This window comes from Meriones unguiculatus, chromosome 4 (assembly GCF_030254825.1).
Source record: "Meriones unguiculatus strain TT.TT164.6M chromosome 4, Bangor_MerUng_6.1, whole genome shotgun sequence".
NCBI lineage: Eukaryota > Metazoa > Chordata > Mammalia > Rodentia > Muridae > Meriones > Meriones unguiculatus.
This window is the reverse complement of record NC_083352.1, coordinates 94,017,515-94,033,821: the sequence shown is the minus strand read 5'-3', so window position 1 is coordinate 94,033,821 and position 16,307 is coordinate 94,017,515. Positions and strand designations below refer to the sequence as shown.

At 45.9% G+C, this 16,307-nt stretch overlaps 1 protein-coding gene across 3 annotated transcripts in view; it reads left to right on the top strand.

Annotated features, from left to right (window-relative positions):
• Taok3 (TAO kinase 3) overlaps nucleotides 1-16,307 on the top strand; it is a 168,161-nt gene that overhangs the window by 115,874 nt on the left and 35,980 nt on the right. For all 3 annotated transcript variants that reach the window (XM_060382536.1, XM_060382534.1, XM_060382535.1), the window contains 2 exons: nucleotides 2,363-2,569; nucleotides 15,572-15,706. In XM_060382536.1, the coding sequence (XP_060238519.1) occupies nucleotides 2,363-2,569; nucleotides 15,572-15,706 (342 nt within the window). The remainder of the gene's footprint in view (nucleotides 1-2,362; nucleotides 2,570-15,571; nucleotides 15,707-16,307) is intronic.

Here is a 16,307-nt window from a genome sequence, read left to right as displayed (position 1 = left end):
TTGGGGGGAGCCAGGGCTGCAGGGAGGTGGGTACCGTAAGATGGAGTAGGGCATTTATGAATCAATTTTTTAAATATATTTTTAATTTGAGAATTTTGCATGTGCATGCAAAGCCTTTCGGTCATTTTTAGTCCCTGCCTCCTCTCCAGCTCCTCCAGGACCACCCCCACCCAGCCAGCCTTAGCCTCCCAACTTCTTTTTAGCACACTGAGTCCAGACAGTGCTGCCCGTGTATGTGTGAGTATGAGAGAGTCTACTGGAGCTACCTTCTGGGACCACACCCATAAAGAAAACCCGGCTCTTCCCCACAGCTCTCAGTCAGCAGCTCTCAGCTAGGGCTGGGTCTGTGCCCCTATCCTACCAGGAGCTTGGTGCAGTTTTAGACTCAGGAAGGCCCTGCTTCAGGAGGATGGTCTTGGCTGAGGAGAGTAAGTAGACTGGGATGGTAAGGGCAGTGACCCTGGGAATGGAAAATGGGGCTTGCTAACGTGTAGCTCTCAGTGAGAGAGTGATGGAAGACGACCCTGTGTGGCCTGGAAGTGTGTCAGCATCAGGTAGAGGCTGGACATGGAAGGGCGGTCATGGATTTGAGGCCAGCTTGAGCCACAAAGTAACACCCTGTCCCAAACAAGCAAAGAACTAAGAAGGAAGAGTAAGGAGAGGTCTGAGGTTACTTCTGCAAGGGGCCTGTGGAACCGGAGTCCCAGCAACTGCTTCTCTCCACACGGTGTACACATGCCCGTTTTCAAAGGAAAGATGGCTTCCCAGTTTCTCATTCAGCTAAAGGAATTGGATGAGGGCCAGCTAGAGGGCTCAGTCAGAAGAGGTACCTGCCTGTCAAACGGAGCTAGACCTCTGGGCCCACATGGTGGACGGGGAGAACCAATTCCTGCAAGCTAACACCTAACCCCCACAAGCCTACTCTGACTCGTGCTGTGGCATGTATATACACACAAGACAAATCATAGAAAAATAACTAAATGGAGAGAAAGAGTGAATGTTATTTTTCAACTTTAATGAAACAAAAATATTTTATCAATAATAAAATTGAAAAATAGGAATTTGACTATAGGAATCTCTTGATTGGGATAGACAATTGATATCCCATTAATTGAGCAAATAAATGCATTAAATGTTGATAGTGGAGCATGGAAGCACACACCTTGAATCTGAGCACTCAGGAGGCAGAAGCAGGATGACTCTGTGCATTCAAAGCCAGCCCAGTTTACAGAGTAAGTTCCAGGACAGCCCTGGCCACATGCCGAGACCCTGTCTTCAAAAAAAGAAAATACAGGAAAGTAGTGTATCATCTATCATTTTGTATTACTGAGTGATTGCTTATATTCTCAACTCACTAAGTTCATTTGTGTATAGTAGGGTTTGAAAATAGTTTACCGGTAACTGAACTGACTCAGTGATATCATTCAGTCCTGTGGGGAAGGTTCTCCTCTGTGATGGTCAAGTGCTGTAGGCACAGTTTCACCCCGGCCCACAGTTGGTCTTTGGACCAGTAGTGATGCATATGGTGTTACTTCACAGATTTCTTAATGAGACCGCAGAGGTAAGCAGGACGGAATTGCTTAAGGCAGGCAGAATTTAACCACCTACCTTGGGTGGTAGAGTTCACACCCCTGCCTTATATGAAGTTACTCGCTAATGACCTGCAGGGGTACGCTGCTTCTCCCCACCAAGTCCACTCCAGTTTCAGGTGACAACTGTGGCGCTGTATAGAGCATCATTGGTGGCCAGCAGTGGCTCTCTGGAGAGCCATGCTATTTCCAGAGAGCCCTCCCAAGCCTGGACTCATGACACAATCCCAGAGTATCATGGTCATGCATGGTGGGGGATGGGCAGGGGGAGCCCTGCGATGCGATGCAAGTACATCCAGAGCGGCCCCGGGGGTGGAGTGCGAGTGAGTGAGGTGTCTGATCATGGTAGAGCGCCCCCCAAAGACCCACCAGAGGAGATACATGTGAGGAGCTGACAAGCCACATGCTCTGTAAGCACAAGGACCTAAGGTCCATCCCCAGAACCCATACTGGGGGGTAGGGAGAGTTATGGCACTGGCTTGTCATTCTAGCTCTGGGCAAGCAGAGACTGAGGGATCCCTGGAGTTCATAGGCTGGCCAGCCTCACCTACTTGGTGGGTTCCAGCCAGTGAGAGACCCTGTCTCAAAACTCAAGGTGGATGGTTCTTTATAAGAACAACATGCACACACAAACTTGATCTTCACACACCAACAGAAAAGTAATTTGTCACTGCAGAAATGAGTCCTCAAGTGGCCCAGTCAGTGGGTCAGCCCTGGATCTCCACGTTTTTGTTTTTGTTTTTGTTTTTTAATCCTGGTGCCTGTTTTTACAGGACATTGAGCATGGAAGCAACCTGAGCAGAGAGGCAGACAGCCTGGGCAGCATCCACTCCATCCCTAGCATGTCGGTGAGCACGGGCAGCCGGAGCAGCAGTGTGAACAGCATGCAGGAGGTCATGGATGAGAGCAGCCCCGAGCTCATCATGATGCAGGAGGATGAAGGAACAGTCAACTCCAGCTCCTCCATGGTACACAAGAAGGTAAGCATCACAGGGCCCTCACCAGCCAGGCTCGGGTGGTCAAAGCAAAGCCAGCTCAGGACACGCTGCTTTCAGGAGGCTGGGTTTCCTCTTTGCAACAAAAGCATGGCATGAAAAGTACATCAAGAGGACTTTTTATGATGAATTGGCATAATACCATGCTGGTCACACCTTCTGCTGTTGCTTTACCCTCTCCAGTTGCTCTGATGGCTGGCACCATCCAGCAGAATGGTAAAGAAATCCCAGGGGGGCCAGGTGATACAGTGTCTAGAATCCCAGACCCTAGAAGGCTGAGGAGGGAGGATTGCCCCAAGTTCAAGGCTGCCCTGTTTTGTATCATGAGTATCAGGCCAGCCTGAGCTATAGACTCCTGTCTCAAAGAAAGAAAGAAAAAGAGAGAGAGGGAGAGAGAAAAAGAGAGAGGGAGAGAAGGAAGGAAGGACAAACAAAAAAAGACTGGAGAGATGGCTCAGAGGTTAAGAGCACTGCTTGCTCTTCCAGAGACCTGCGTTCAATTCCCAACACCCCCACATGGTGTCTCATGGCCATCTGTAACTCCAATCCAGTGGCACTGACACCCTCTTCTGGCCTCCTCAGAAACCAGACATGCACAATGCATAGATATATATGCAGGTAAAATACTCACGCACATAAATTAATAAACAAAATTTTGAAAAAAGGAAGAAATCAGGGCATGGTGCCACATAGCTTTAATCCCCGCACTCAGGAGGCAGAGGCAGGTGCTCTGAGTTTGAGGCCAGCCTGCTGGTGTACAGAGTGAGTTCAAGAACTGCCAGGGCTATACAGAGAAACCCTTTCTCAAAAAACAAAAAAGGAAAAAAGGATGGAAGGAAAGAAGGGAGGAAGAAAGAATGGGATGGAGGGAGGGAAGAAGGAAGAAAACAATAAAAAAGAAAAGCCAGGATTAATGCAGAGCATTAATCCCAGTATTTGGGAAGCAAAGACAGGCAGGTTTCTATGAGTTCAAGGCCAGCTTGGTCTACAAAGTGAATCCAGGACAGCCAAGACGACGCAGAGAAACCCTGTCTAAAAGAAAGAAAGAAAAAGAAAAGAATCGATGCCCAAATCATCATGACCCGTCCTGTGTAAACAATGACCTTCACACCTCAGAGCGCCAGAGCTTTCCCTGTGACTGCTCAGAACACTTAGAGCCAGCCTGGTGGTTCTGATCTTTAATCCCAAAGACTCAAGAGGCTGAGGCAGGGGGATGGCAAGTTTAAAGCTTGCCAGGGCTACACAGTGAGTCCAAGATGAGCAGTTTATCAAGACCCTGTTTCAAAATGGAAAGCCAAAACCAACACGAGAGCAACACCTGAGGACTGAAGATGGAGCTCTTTGGTGGCATCCATGCCTGTTGTGGGCAGGTCCCCTGGTTCAACCCCAAGAACTGGAGGTACTGACTGTTTCGGAATCTATAGTCCTAAGTGCTGTTTGTTTTAGGGGTGCTTTTCATTCTTCTCTGTGCTTTCTAGAATTCATTATTTGTAATTCTTCTAAGGCTAGCTCTCTATCAGCTAGCTACATTTACAGTATTGTTTGTGGGGAAGACACACATGTGCATGACACAACACACATGCAGAAGTCAGAAGAAAATATGCAGGGCTTGATTCTGTCCTTCCACCATGTGGGTTCCAGGCATGAGCTGAGGTCATCAGACTCGGTGGCAGGCAAGCTTCTGCACCTGCTAAGGCAACCCATTAAGTATTTTGGCTTTGGAATGCATGGTGCTGGTTAAGGGGTCTTGTCCTGTTTGCTCTCTGTCACTGTGATAAACACCACAACCAACAGCAACCTGGGGAGGAAAGGGTTTATGTCATCTTACAGCCCTCGAGTCACACTCCATCAGCAAGGGGAGTGAGGGCAGGAACTCAAGGAAGAAACCTGAAAGCAGGAACTGATAGAGAGACCTTGGAGGAATGCTGCTCACTGGCTTGCTCCTCCTGGCTTGCTCAGCCTGCTTTCTGTTTTGTTTTGTTTCTTTTTCCTTTTCTTTTCTTCTTTTCTCTTTTCTTCTCTTCTCTTCTCTTCTCTTCTCTTCTCTTCTCTTTTCTTTTTTTTTCTTTTCTTTTGGAGACAGGGTTTCTCTGTGTAGCCTTGGCTGTCCTGGACTCTTTGTAGACCAGGCTGGCCTCAAATTCACAGAGACCTACATGCCTCTGCCTCACCAAGTGCTGGGGTTACAGGTGTGCACCACTACGCTGGCTCAGCCTGCTTTCTTGAAGCACCCAGGACCACCTGCGCAGGGCTGGCACCACTCACAGGGAGCTGGGCCCTAACACATCAATCATTAATCAAGAAAATGTGCCACAGACTTGCCCACAGGCCAGTCTGATGGAGGCAGTTTGCCAATTATGTTTCCTTTTCCCAGATGACCCTAGCTTGTGTCATGGTGATGAAAAACCTAAGCAGCAGAATGCCCATTCTATACAAACCTTAATGTAAGTTAAAACTCTTTATGAAAAAAGATAATGCTTACTTCAAAGCTCTTGCTTTGGCTTGCGGTAAACATTCCACAGTGTGAAATTATAAAGATCACTTGTCATTTTTTTAAGTATTTATTTTTATTTCATATTTATGAATATATATGTGTGTATATATATGTAGCATTATACATATACATATATACTACATATATTCATACATATGTGGTATACATATATGGCATATATATATAAATACAACATATATATACCTACATACATCTGAGATAGATAGATAGATAGATAGATAGATAGATAGATAGACAGACAGATCATGCATGTAGTACCCATGCATGGATGCCAGAAGATGGTGTCTGATCCTCTAGGAACTGGAGTTACTTGGTGGTTGTGGGTGATGGGAACTGAACCAGCATCCTCTGCAAGAGCAGCAAGTGCTCTTAACCTCCAAGCCATCTCTTCAGCGCCCCCACCCCCTTGTAATGTTTTTTTTCTTTTTAAATATCTGAGCCATCTGTGTGTTCTTATGAAATTTGCTGTAGGTAACAGGAAGGCTTGATCTACCAGGGAAGAATGAAAAGTTGGCTCAGGATGACATTTTAGATGAGATTTCACAGACAGATGGAAGCCACGTAGCTTAGGATGAGAGATGGGAGTGAATCCAAGAGCAACAAGTGCAAAGGCCGTGGGGCAGGAGGAGCCTTGCACTGCAAGATACAGCGCAAAGATCAGGGATGTCGGAGCCTGGGAAAATGGACGCACAACAAACCTCAACGACATCAGGGTCTGGGGATCAGGAAGTTTAAGGAAACAGGTGATATCCGGCAGATATAGAAAGCCTTTTGGCTCAATTCTAGCTCGCCTCTTTGCATTAGAGGCAAATGGTTATGTATTTAAAGTACAGAAAAGAAATTAGGGGTCAGGAAGACAGTTCAATGGATAGAGGTATTTTTTGCCAAACCTGACAACCTCCTGACAAACCTGAGTTCAACCCCCAAGATAGGAGAGACCCCACGTTCACATGGTGCCTTCTGACCTACAGCCTGTGGCATATGTGCACATACAGAGAGGGAAGAGGCATAAATTAAATAAAAATGTAAACAATAAAACAATAGAAAGCTTTTTATTCCTAGGTGCTGACAGCTCTTGCCTGTTTTCTTTCTGTCATCTTGGACCCCATGACTATAGAGAACAAAGGAAAGCATTAGAAAGGCTCTTTTGGGCTGCTGGAGAGATAGCTCAGGATGAGATGCACATGGTGACAAGGGCTCCACCAGAGAGTGTCTTCTCCAGCTTATGTTTCCATAATCTTGATGGCAGCAACCTGATGATAGCCACCCCAGCCAGGACACAATCTGCTTCTGGGTCTTGTGGTGGGTATATGCAGTCCATCTGAGATTTCCCTGTAAAGGGATTTTTCTAGAAGCACTACCCAAGTGGTCCCCTCCCCATGAAGATGGAAACACTGTACCACACAGAGGGTCCGACATTTAAGTGCCTGGCTACACTTTCCAGGAAGCAGAGACAAGACAGGATCTTCATCTTGTGTCTGCTTAATTTATGGTCATTTACATGTATAGCTATGAGGCTGGATAAATGTAGCACGTGTATTCAGGTACCCTCAGAGGCCAGAAGAGGGCATCAGGGCCCCTGGAGCCAGAGTACAGGTAGCTGTGAACTGAACCAAACCCAGGTCCTCTGCAAAAGCAATAGGTTCTCTCTCTCTCTCTCTCTCTCTCTCTCTCTCTCTCTCTCTCTCTCTTTATTTACTTTCCTTTTGTGTGCACTGGTGTTTTGCCTGCATGCATGTGTGTGACAGGGTCAGATCTTGGAGGTGCAGATAGTTGTGAGCTGCCATGTGTGATCTGGGATTTGAAGCTGAGTCCTCTGAAAGAACAGTCAGTTCTTTCATCTCTCCAACAGCCATCCCTCCAGCCCACAATAAGTGCTCTTAACCACCCTCTAGCACCTGGGTTTTTGGTTTTACTGTTCTGAAGTCCCCCTGGAATGGTGCCTATGGGAGGGAGAAGAACAAGTAGCCCAAAGAAGTTGACCTGAGGCACAGGCTTTCTGGACACCTTAGGCAACTCCACAGGTAGCCATGTCCCAGCAGGACCGAAATAGCTATGTCTAGATGCTCCGTCCCTCTTGGGTCATTAAATATGGGCAGCGAGGAAGAGTGTGCTCCAGCAGCACTCCCTCACAGTGGGCTTAGCTCCCACATAAAACCACAGAGACCGAAGAACTCAACGGTATAATTTTGTACCAGTCCCCAGTCTGCCTGGGTTATATCCACAGTCTCAGAAAAGCCACTGTACAACTTTCATTCTAATCATTATTTCACTATCCTAAATGTTTTCTTCTTTAGTATCTGTCACTATATAAAATCATATTTGGACCAGGTTTGGCAGCAGAAGCTCATCATTCCTCTGCCTTCCAAGGGACTGTGACCACAGGGTCACGGGTTCAAGTCCTGCCTGGCTGCACAGGGAGACCCTGTTTCAGCAATAAACAAGGGCCCTGAGAGTGCTCAGCAGCCAAGAGCACTGGCTGCTCTTGCAGAGGACTGGCTTTGGCTCCCAGCACCCCATGACACAACTCACAACCAAATGTAACTCCAGCTTCAGGAGATCTGACCACCTGGCCATTAAGAACACCTGCACATACATGGTGCACATAAACTCATGCAAGCAAACACACATAAATAAATAAGTTTCAAAAGAATAAGACAGAGAGCTTGGGATGCCTTGCATATGCAAGGTCCTGGGATCAATCCCCTGCACCAGAAAAACAAATAGGTAAAATGTATAATTATATGTTATTATGTTATATTTAAATATATACATATGTATATACACATGCCCAGTTCCAGGAAATCAAAATGTTGGACAACCTCTTCTGGCTTCTGGCACAGGCACACACATATACACATAGGGAATTTTTTTAATCTTTAAAACATACCCACATATATAATATATTAGTGTGTCCACGATTCCATGAGTAGAATGTAAAATCTTCCAGTACCCGGAAGGGTTTCTGGGACAGTGTAGTCAACAATTACAGACCAAGTGAGGGACTCAATGGCAGACTGACAACCAGAGAGTCAACAGCGTGCTGAGCAGGTGTGGGAACCGGAGGGCTACGTTGCTCCAGTATATTGCCCTTGAGGCTTGAAAGAGTTAGCGGAGGGGAGCTTGTCCACCAGCACGTAAGAATGCAGTAACATGCTTGCCTGCCTCGTACAAGCAGTGTCCACACTACACCACGCACAGCCGCAAAACAGATTCCCACCCTACACCACACTGGGTCTGGCCAGCAGGCCGAAACATGCCTGCCTACCACCTTGGAAGATGAGCGTCTCATCAAACTTAAAAATACCTGCATGTACTCTGATTATAGTTTCATTATTTATACATGCGCATCTATTCGCACGTGTGCAAATGATTTTCAGACTTAACATGGACTGTTAAAACTATGAGCCCCAATCCTCTCAACTGTTTATAATACAATCAAAAAACTCAAAACTTAAAAGGTGTTTACTGATCAAGAGAACATTTGTGTCACCTTAAGTAGTAATTTATTATTTTTTTTAGAATATCCTGCCCTTCTGTTCCCTTAATGACATTTTATCATGCAAAGTAATGGATTTAATTATGGCATTTCACCCATATTTGTCACTACAGTATTCTTTTGTGTCCCATGTAGGACCTAAATTTAAATTTGTGTGTGTGTGTGTGTGTGTGTGTGTGTGTGTGGGTCATGGGTCTGAACTCAGTTCTGTGACATTTAATGTGTGTATGACTGTGTGTCTGTGTACGTGTGCACACATGCACTGCACACTAAAAACACCTGTGCTGAGGAGAAAGGACAACTTTCTGTTAGTTCTCTCCAACAAGTGTATGGGGCCCAGGAGTAGAACTCAGGTCATCAGGCTTAGCAGCAAGCCCCTTTACCTGCTGAGCCATCTCACCAGCCCTGTTGCCTTCTCTGAAAACCGGAGCCTGTCTATCCCCAATTTTGTAGCAGGAAGAAAAGTCCTTGAGGGGGTAGGGTGTCCTTGGTGCCTTTGCCCCCGGGGCCTGTGCAGATGCCTGGGCTCTTTGCTGCTTCCACTCACATTCAGCAAAGAAGGAATGACAGTGCAGACCAGCAGCAAGGAACACCCTGCCATCCAGGCTGTTCTCAGCTCCTGCCCTAGGCTGTCCTCAGCTCCTGCCATCCAGGCTGTCCTCAGCTCCTGCTCCATGCTGTCTTTTCTCCCTAACTTCCTGGTTCAGGTCTATGCTTCCCATCCAGCTCCATCTAGCAGCCTCAGGATGGGGTAACTATACCCACTTCAAGGGTCCTTTAATAGCTTTGAAGTGAAGCCAGGAATGGTGCTGCCCACCTTTAATCCCAGCACTGGGGAGGCTGAGGCCAGCGGATCTCTGTGAGTTTGAAGGCAACCTGCTCTACATATCGAGTTCCAGGCCAGCCAGAGCTGCAAAGACAGACCCTGTCTCAAAAAGAAAGAAAAAGAGAGAGAGAGAGAGAGAGAGAGAAAGAAAGGTAATTTTGAAATGAGCAAAGCAAAGGAGGGCAACGAATTTGTTGGCCCTTCACCCACAGATAGGCCAGTGAGGGTGTCTCTACAAGGTTCAAGCCAGAGAGCAGCTGGTTTGGGTTTCGCTCCCGTGGGATGTGCCACGCTTGTCACTATTTCACAGCTTTCTTGTAGAACAGAGCAGCAGGCTTTGGTGCAATACGACCATGAATTCTGTTAAATAACCCACAAGAAAACATCATACCCTCACAGTCACCTCAGACCTCTCCTCCTGACTTTATTGAGCCATCGACTCCCAGGTGCCTACTACATGCCACACCTCAGGCCAGGTGCCAGGGAGACGGGTGCCTCCAGTCCAACAGTCTGGTAAAAGTGAAGCCAGCCCACACGGCAGTCCAGAGGAAGAGGGACCAAGGTCACTGCCACGTTCAAATACAACATAGAGAGGTGACCACAAAGCGTCCCAGTCTTGGGTGGAGCTTCAGTCTAAATAAAAGCAGTGTCCTGGGAGTGAGCATGCACCAGGCTGGGTTCCATCCCCAGAATACACCTGTGATCCCAGCAGTACGAGGCACAGACAGGAGAACTCCAGAGTTTGCTGGCTAGCCCATCAAAGCTTCAAGTTCAGTGAGAGACCCTGCCTTAAAGAACAAGGTTGGAAACAATAGAAGACAACACTGTCCACCTCTGTCCTCTATATATGCACATGCAAGCTCACACACACACACACACGAACACATGCATGAGCATACACACACATGACCCAAGCCAGGGCATAAGTTTGGTTCTCTCGTGTGATATGACATACTCTATTATGTAAACATGTAATTGTTTTTATCAGGCCATGGTATCACCTGCCTGTAATCTTAGCACTCAGGATGCTGAGGCAGCATGGATTCAAGCCAGCCTAGGCTACAAAGCAAGACCCCTGTTCCCAAAAAAGTCTTCTTGTATAAACAATGCAATTTAAAGAGAAACAAATTTACTGCGTATATTAACAGAGGGCACTGAGCAGGCAGTAGCTGGAGTTCTGCCCACAGTCCATCAGCAGTTTTTTTAGTCTAAGGAAATATTTCCGTTGTATTTTACAATGAGCACACACTGTAGATTTACCAGATTAAAATACATGGACTTACAATGGTTCCCTAATCCCACTGAAATTTCAAGGGACCACTTCATGTTTTGCCGAATGATAATATTTCACTACATTTTATTTACTCCGTGTGCATGCACGTGTGTGTGTGTTTATGTGTGTGTGTGTGTGTGTGTGTGTGCATGCATTAGCCACAGTATACCTGTGGCAGTCAAAGGGCAAGCCACAAGAGTGGGTTCTCTCCTTCCACCAAGTAAGTGAATTCTGGGGATCAAGTGCAAGTTTTGGGACTGTGAAACAAGCACCATTACCCACTGAGCCTGTTTCACCAGCCCTGAGGTTAATATTTAAAGATAAACCCTCACCAGGACACGCGTCTGTTCTTAGCAGGATGTAGTGTGACATCTCTTCTTCATGTCATAAAATCCTTCTTTGGAGATGTCAGCCCTTCAGTCCTCCTGGGTGTGTAACAGGCGTTTCCTGCTCCCTGTCAGCTGACCCTCTGCGTGGCTAGTTCTAAACCATGCCCAGCTCAGAAACTGTGAGACAACCACTCAGATACAGTGGCTAGACTCTAAGGGTCTGTGACTTGAAGGGACAATGTCCAGGGAACGTGGCACATCATTGTGTTCGGGTTTCAGGTCTCAAGCCACATTTTCCTTGTTTTTAAATTGTTCGTTAAGTCATTAAGTCGATTTGGGAACATCAGCCTGGATTTTTTCTGTAGGGGGGCCGAGAGGAGTTGGTTTTTGATTTGTTTTTTTTTTTTTTTTTTTTTTTTTGAGACAGAGTTTCTCTATATACAGCTCTGGCTGTCCTGGAACTCTCTCTGTAGACCATACTGGCCTGGAACTCACATCGATCTACCTTCCTCTGCCTTCCAAGTACCGGGAATAAAGGCATGTGCTGCCGCCACCACCCAGCTTTCAGCCTGTTTTAATGCAGTGAGATTGAACGTTCATAAATTTATTTCTTGGGTCAGGGAATGTCATTCAGTGTTAAAGTGAATGGTTGCCTGAAAAGACAAAATACAAGTAATGCAGATATGGTGGCCATGCCTTTAACCCCAGCGTGCAGCAGAGGCAGGTGGAGCTGTGAGTTCCAGACCAACCAGGCTACAATAGCAAGACCTTGTCTCCAAATAAGTAAATAAATAAAATATAATATAAAACAAGTAGACTTACTTCACTGATGCACTGGAAATGGGTGTGTCCACTGTTCAACTGACGTTCAGCCCCGTCTTGTTGCTGGTGCAAAACTGCCCAGCAAATCTAAGACTTCTCTTATGAAAAGAAAAACAGAGGGGAGCAGTGGCACACACATGTAATCAGATACACACACACACACACACACACACACACACACACACGTAAATAAATAAATAAATGTAAATTTTAAAAAGGAAAAAAGGGTAAAACAAAGACTTAGATTTTTAATTTTACCTGTTGTATTTAAAGTAAGTCAAAAGTTTGGATCTGTCTTCGAACCAAGTATTAAAATGGTGGCTTAGGTTTCTTTGTTTGTTTGTTTGTTTTTCTGAGGCAGGTCTCACACTGTCGGCAGCAATTTTTGTTTGTTTGGTTGGTTGTTAGTTCTTTCTGGACAGGTTTTCAGTGTGTAGCCCTAGCTGTCCTGAAACTGGCTCTGTAGACCAGGCTGGCCTCAAACTCAGAGATCCACCTGTCTGCTTCTCGAGCACTGGCACTAAAGGTGTGCATCACACTGCCTGGCTTCTGTGCGGCATCACACTGCCTGGCTTGTGTGCAGCATCTTCTATACATACCTTTATGAGGTACTTAATGTGTCAGTGCAATAAAAGTGATGTCAGATTTTAACCTTCTTAGTGTATTCCAATTTCTACACATATAATGCACCTAGAAAACATCAGTGACTTTTAATTTGATAATCAGGGTTCTAAACTTAAAATATTCATAGCTTTGCTTGATTGGTTGAGGTTTTTTTTTTTTCTTGTGTTTTTTTATTTGTTTTTGAGGTGGAGGATTACTATGTAGCCCAGGCTAGCCCCAATCTACCCTGTCACCTCGGCTTCCTGAGTGCTGGAGTTATAGGTGTATACACATCGCCACAGCCAAGGATCTAGTTTTTGTTACTTATGGGTGTGAGTGGATGGTTTTTGTGTGGCTTTGTGGTGTGAGCACTGCGGCCTCCGGTGCCACGGGCTGCCTTTGCAAATGAAGTCACCACCTATTGAAATGTGACTGCCGCCACCACTTCTGCCAGATCCCCTCTCAGTGAACCTGCATAATTCTCACCAAAGTCATGACTCAGAGCCCCAGACCTCGTGTGTCTGCAGTGATGCTGGCATTTAAAAGTCTCGAGACTTTCTGAAGCGGCTGGGTTAAGTAAGTTCAGGTTTAGATGTTGCTTCATTAGTGAATGAATGCCCAGTGATGAGATGAGGACCTCTTGAGAACCTTAGGCCCAAAGCAGGGTCCCAGTCACATACCAAGCCCTTTTTTTTCCCTCTGTGCCACAAGTTCAGATTTTCTGGGAAGTCATACAAAATACTTTAAAATGATCCCTCAAGCAGTTTTTCAAAATACACATATTAAAGATTGTTTTAATTATTGGGGGAAGGAGGAAAGGTGAGCTTTCATTGTAATGACCACAGTGACTGCAAACTTGGCAACCTCTTCTGCCTCCTTAGGTGCAGGGAACAGGCTGCATGTGTGTGTTGGGGGCGGGGCGGGGTGGGGCAGTATAGCCACACACAACCTCACCCAGCTCAAGAACTGCATCACTTTTCATTTATTATCATTGCACGTGTGTACATGACAGAGGGGCACACGCATGCCACGGCACACATGGCAGCCAGAGGTCAGCTTGGTGGGGGTTGGCTCTCTCCTTCCACCTTCATGTGGATTCTGAGGATTGAACTCAGGTCATCAGGCTTGCTCAGCAAAAGCTTCACCGGATATGCCATCCTCCAGGCTTAAGAAATGCATTTTTACCCTCCAGCAAAGTCCCACCTCAGCCTGTGCAGAGGCAGCCGTGCTCTAAGTCCCCCAACCTTGGCCACGGGGATGGCAACTTGAGTTGTAGCTGGGGTGAGTCAGGAATCAGCTGTTACGTTTTATTTCTTTTTAATTCATTTAAATTAAAATAGCCTCCTGTGGCTAGTGGCCAGTTCACCTGCCAACACAGCTGCGGACCATCTGAATCTGATGGTAGAAAGCCGACAAATTTATTACAGCGCTCTCGGGCCTGCAAGATGGCTCACGGGTAGAGGGGTCTGCCGCCAAACTGGAGTTAGATTCCCCAAGACCCACATGGTGGAAGGAGAGGACGAACTTCCAAAAGTTGTCTTCTGACCTCCATGTGTGTGCTGTGGTACATGTACACACGCACGCACACGCACGTGTGCGCGCACACACACGCTAAAATGTGATTTTAAAATATAAAGATCTTTTTCATTATTTGAACTTCAGTATAGAAACGGGGAAAAGTCTAAATACAGATCTAAGAGGAAACACTTCCCCTACATATCAAAACACTTAAGATTTACAAAAGGGAACAGTGCTATAATAAATTTAATCTAGGGTTGCGGCTTTTACATCAAAACCTGGTTATAACATTTTATTTCCCTCAAAAAAAAATCTACACGTTTTGATTTTTTTTTTAACTTCAGATAAATGATGTAATTTCGTATTTTCTGAATCTCTCCGGTCCTTGTTTTGTAATGAAGGAAAGGGCAATTATATGTTTTTTAAAATTTCAGGTACTCCTGGAGAAAATGCAAACAAATGGTTTCTCCTCGAACCCTGGGGAATAGGAAATTGATTTCTCCTTCCCCGTCTGAGCATGTGCTATTTAAAAATCCCCCACCACTAAACATGGTTTTGAGCTACAAATTGCCAGAGTATTATGGGGGGGGTTGTCTTTTTAATTTTCCAAAGGGTTAGCACTCCCCACTGACTGACCATCTCGTTTTGTACAGAGCAGTCATGGTCTTCTGAAAACAGTTTTCCTTTAAAAGTCATTCCAGTTGCCTTTAAGGAACATCCATTATCATTCATCCAGGGCATATTATTTTTTTCCCACGGGGCATTAGAATGAGATTAATCATCTTTGGCCATCAAGGAAGCATAGGACTCAGGAAAGCAGTCAAGGACATTAAATCCCAGCCTCACTCAGTCTCCTGGCATACCGATGCTGAGTTGAGGGACCATTTGTGAAAGTATCATTTGGTTTGGAATTGTACGCCTGTCTCTTTAAATCTAAAAAAAAAAAAAAAAAAAAAAAAAAATCCTTTCAGAAGCTGTAGAGAGAAGGTGCTAGAACTGTGTACGATCATGACTGGAAAGCAGGATCCCTCAGTGACTGCCGAATCTTCCCAGCACAAGACGGAGAGGCGGCTTGCCACAAGCCTCCCCTGATCCCCCCACCCCCCAGAAGAAGGATGACCCCACCGACCAGCTCACAGATCCAATTCAATTGACAACGCAGCTCTTTCAAGGGAATGAGGCGGAGGCTCGCTTTTATGTTAAAAGCTACCAGCATCCTCCCCGCCAGACATGGACATGACATTTTTAAAGGAATTAGCTGGTCACCGCGTTTTAAGCAGACTGCTCTGAGGCACCCGTCCGCGCCATTCTCTCTCCTCTTCCTTTTTGCTTTTGCATATATGTAATTCCGGAGGTAAAGGGGGAAAAAAAAGCCTGCCAGGGACTCAGAAGGCATCCCGCTAGCGATCAGCTGACACTCCTAACTGAAGGCTGCAATGTGTTGCTTATTCATTTTATACCGTGGGAGCTGCGGGGACTAGCAGAGAGCTGAACTATGCATTTCAAACAGCGGTGCTTGTTCAGAAAGAGGGGTGAGAGAGAGGCAGCCGGCGAGGAAAGAGCGCAGCTGGACTTTCTCCTTCTCTTCATCCATTTCTGCAGGATCATGTATTCGTAAGGGATGAGGCGGGCCACGGCGATCCCAGGCCTGAGCCGCGGCCTACCCAGTCAGTTCAGAGCCAGGCCCTCCACTATCGGAACCGAGAGCGCTTTGCCACGATCAAATCCGCGTCTTTGGTAAGCTGATACTCCCCAACCCACCTTCCCTGCCTTCCCCTCCTCCCTGTCTGGCAGCCTCTGGCCCTCCCTGGGCCTCCCTCGGCTTCATGGATGGGAGGAAAAGGAGCCAGGGATGTTGTCTCCCTCCAAATAATTTTATTCATTTTAGAAAAAAAAAAATCTGTTGGCATAGCAACCTGGTCTCAGATATTTAGCATTGTCTATGACATAGGAAAAAAAAAAACCTTTGTGTGTGTGATTTTGTGTGTGTGAGTGTGTGTGTGTATATGCTGTATATGCAAAATATAAGGCTTTGAGGTGAGTTGCTGGCATGAACAAATTTTTCCTAAGCGATCTGTGTTTTCATAGAAATAAATAATGCTAAAAATATTTTTCAAGGTATGGATGTGTGTGCAGGGCACTATGCTTCTTTTTATATAGGTGCATGTGTGTCTCTATGATGTACACACACATCAAAAGGTAAAACTCGATTTAAAATGTATGTATATGTATGTATATATGGTTGCCGGCTTCCATCTGGAATTGTAGAAAAACCAGACACTTCCTTCCCAGGGCTAGTCCGCCAGTTTGTTCTGGTTCATTCATTTATTTATTGCAA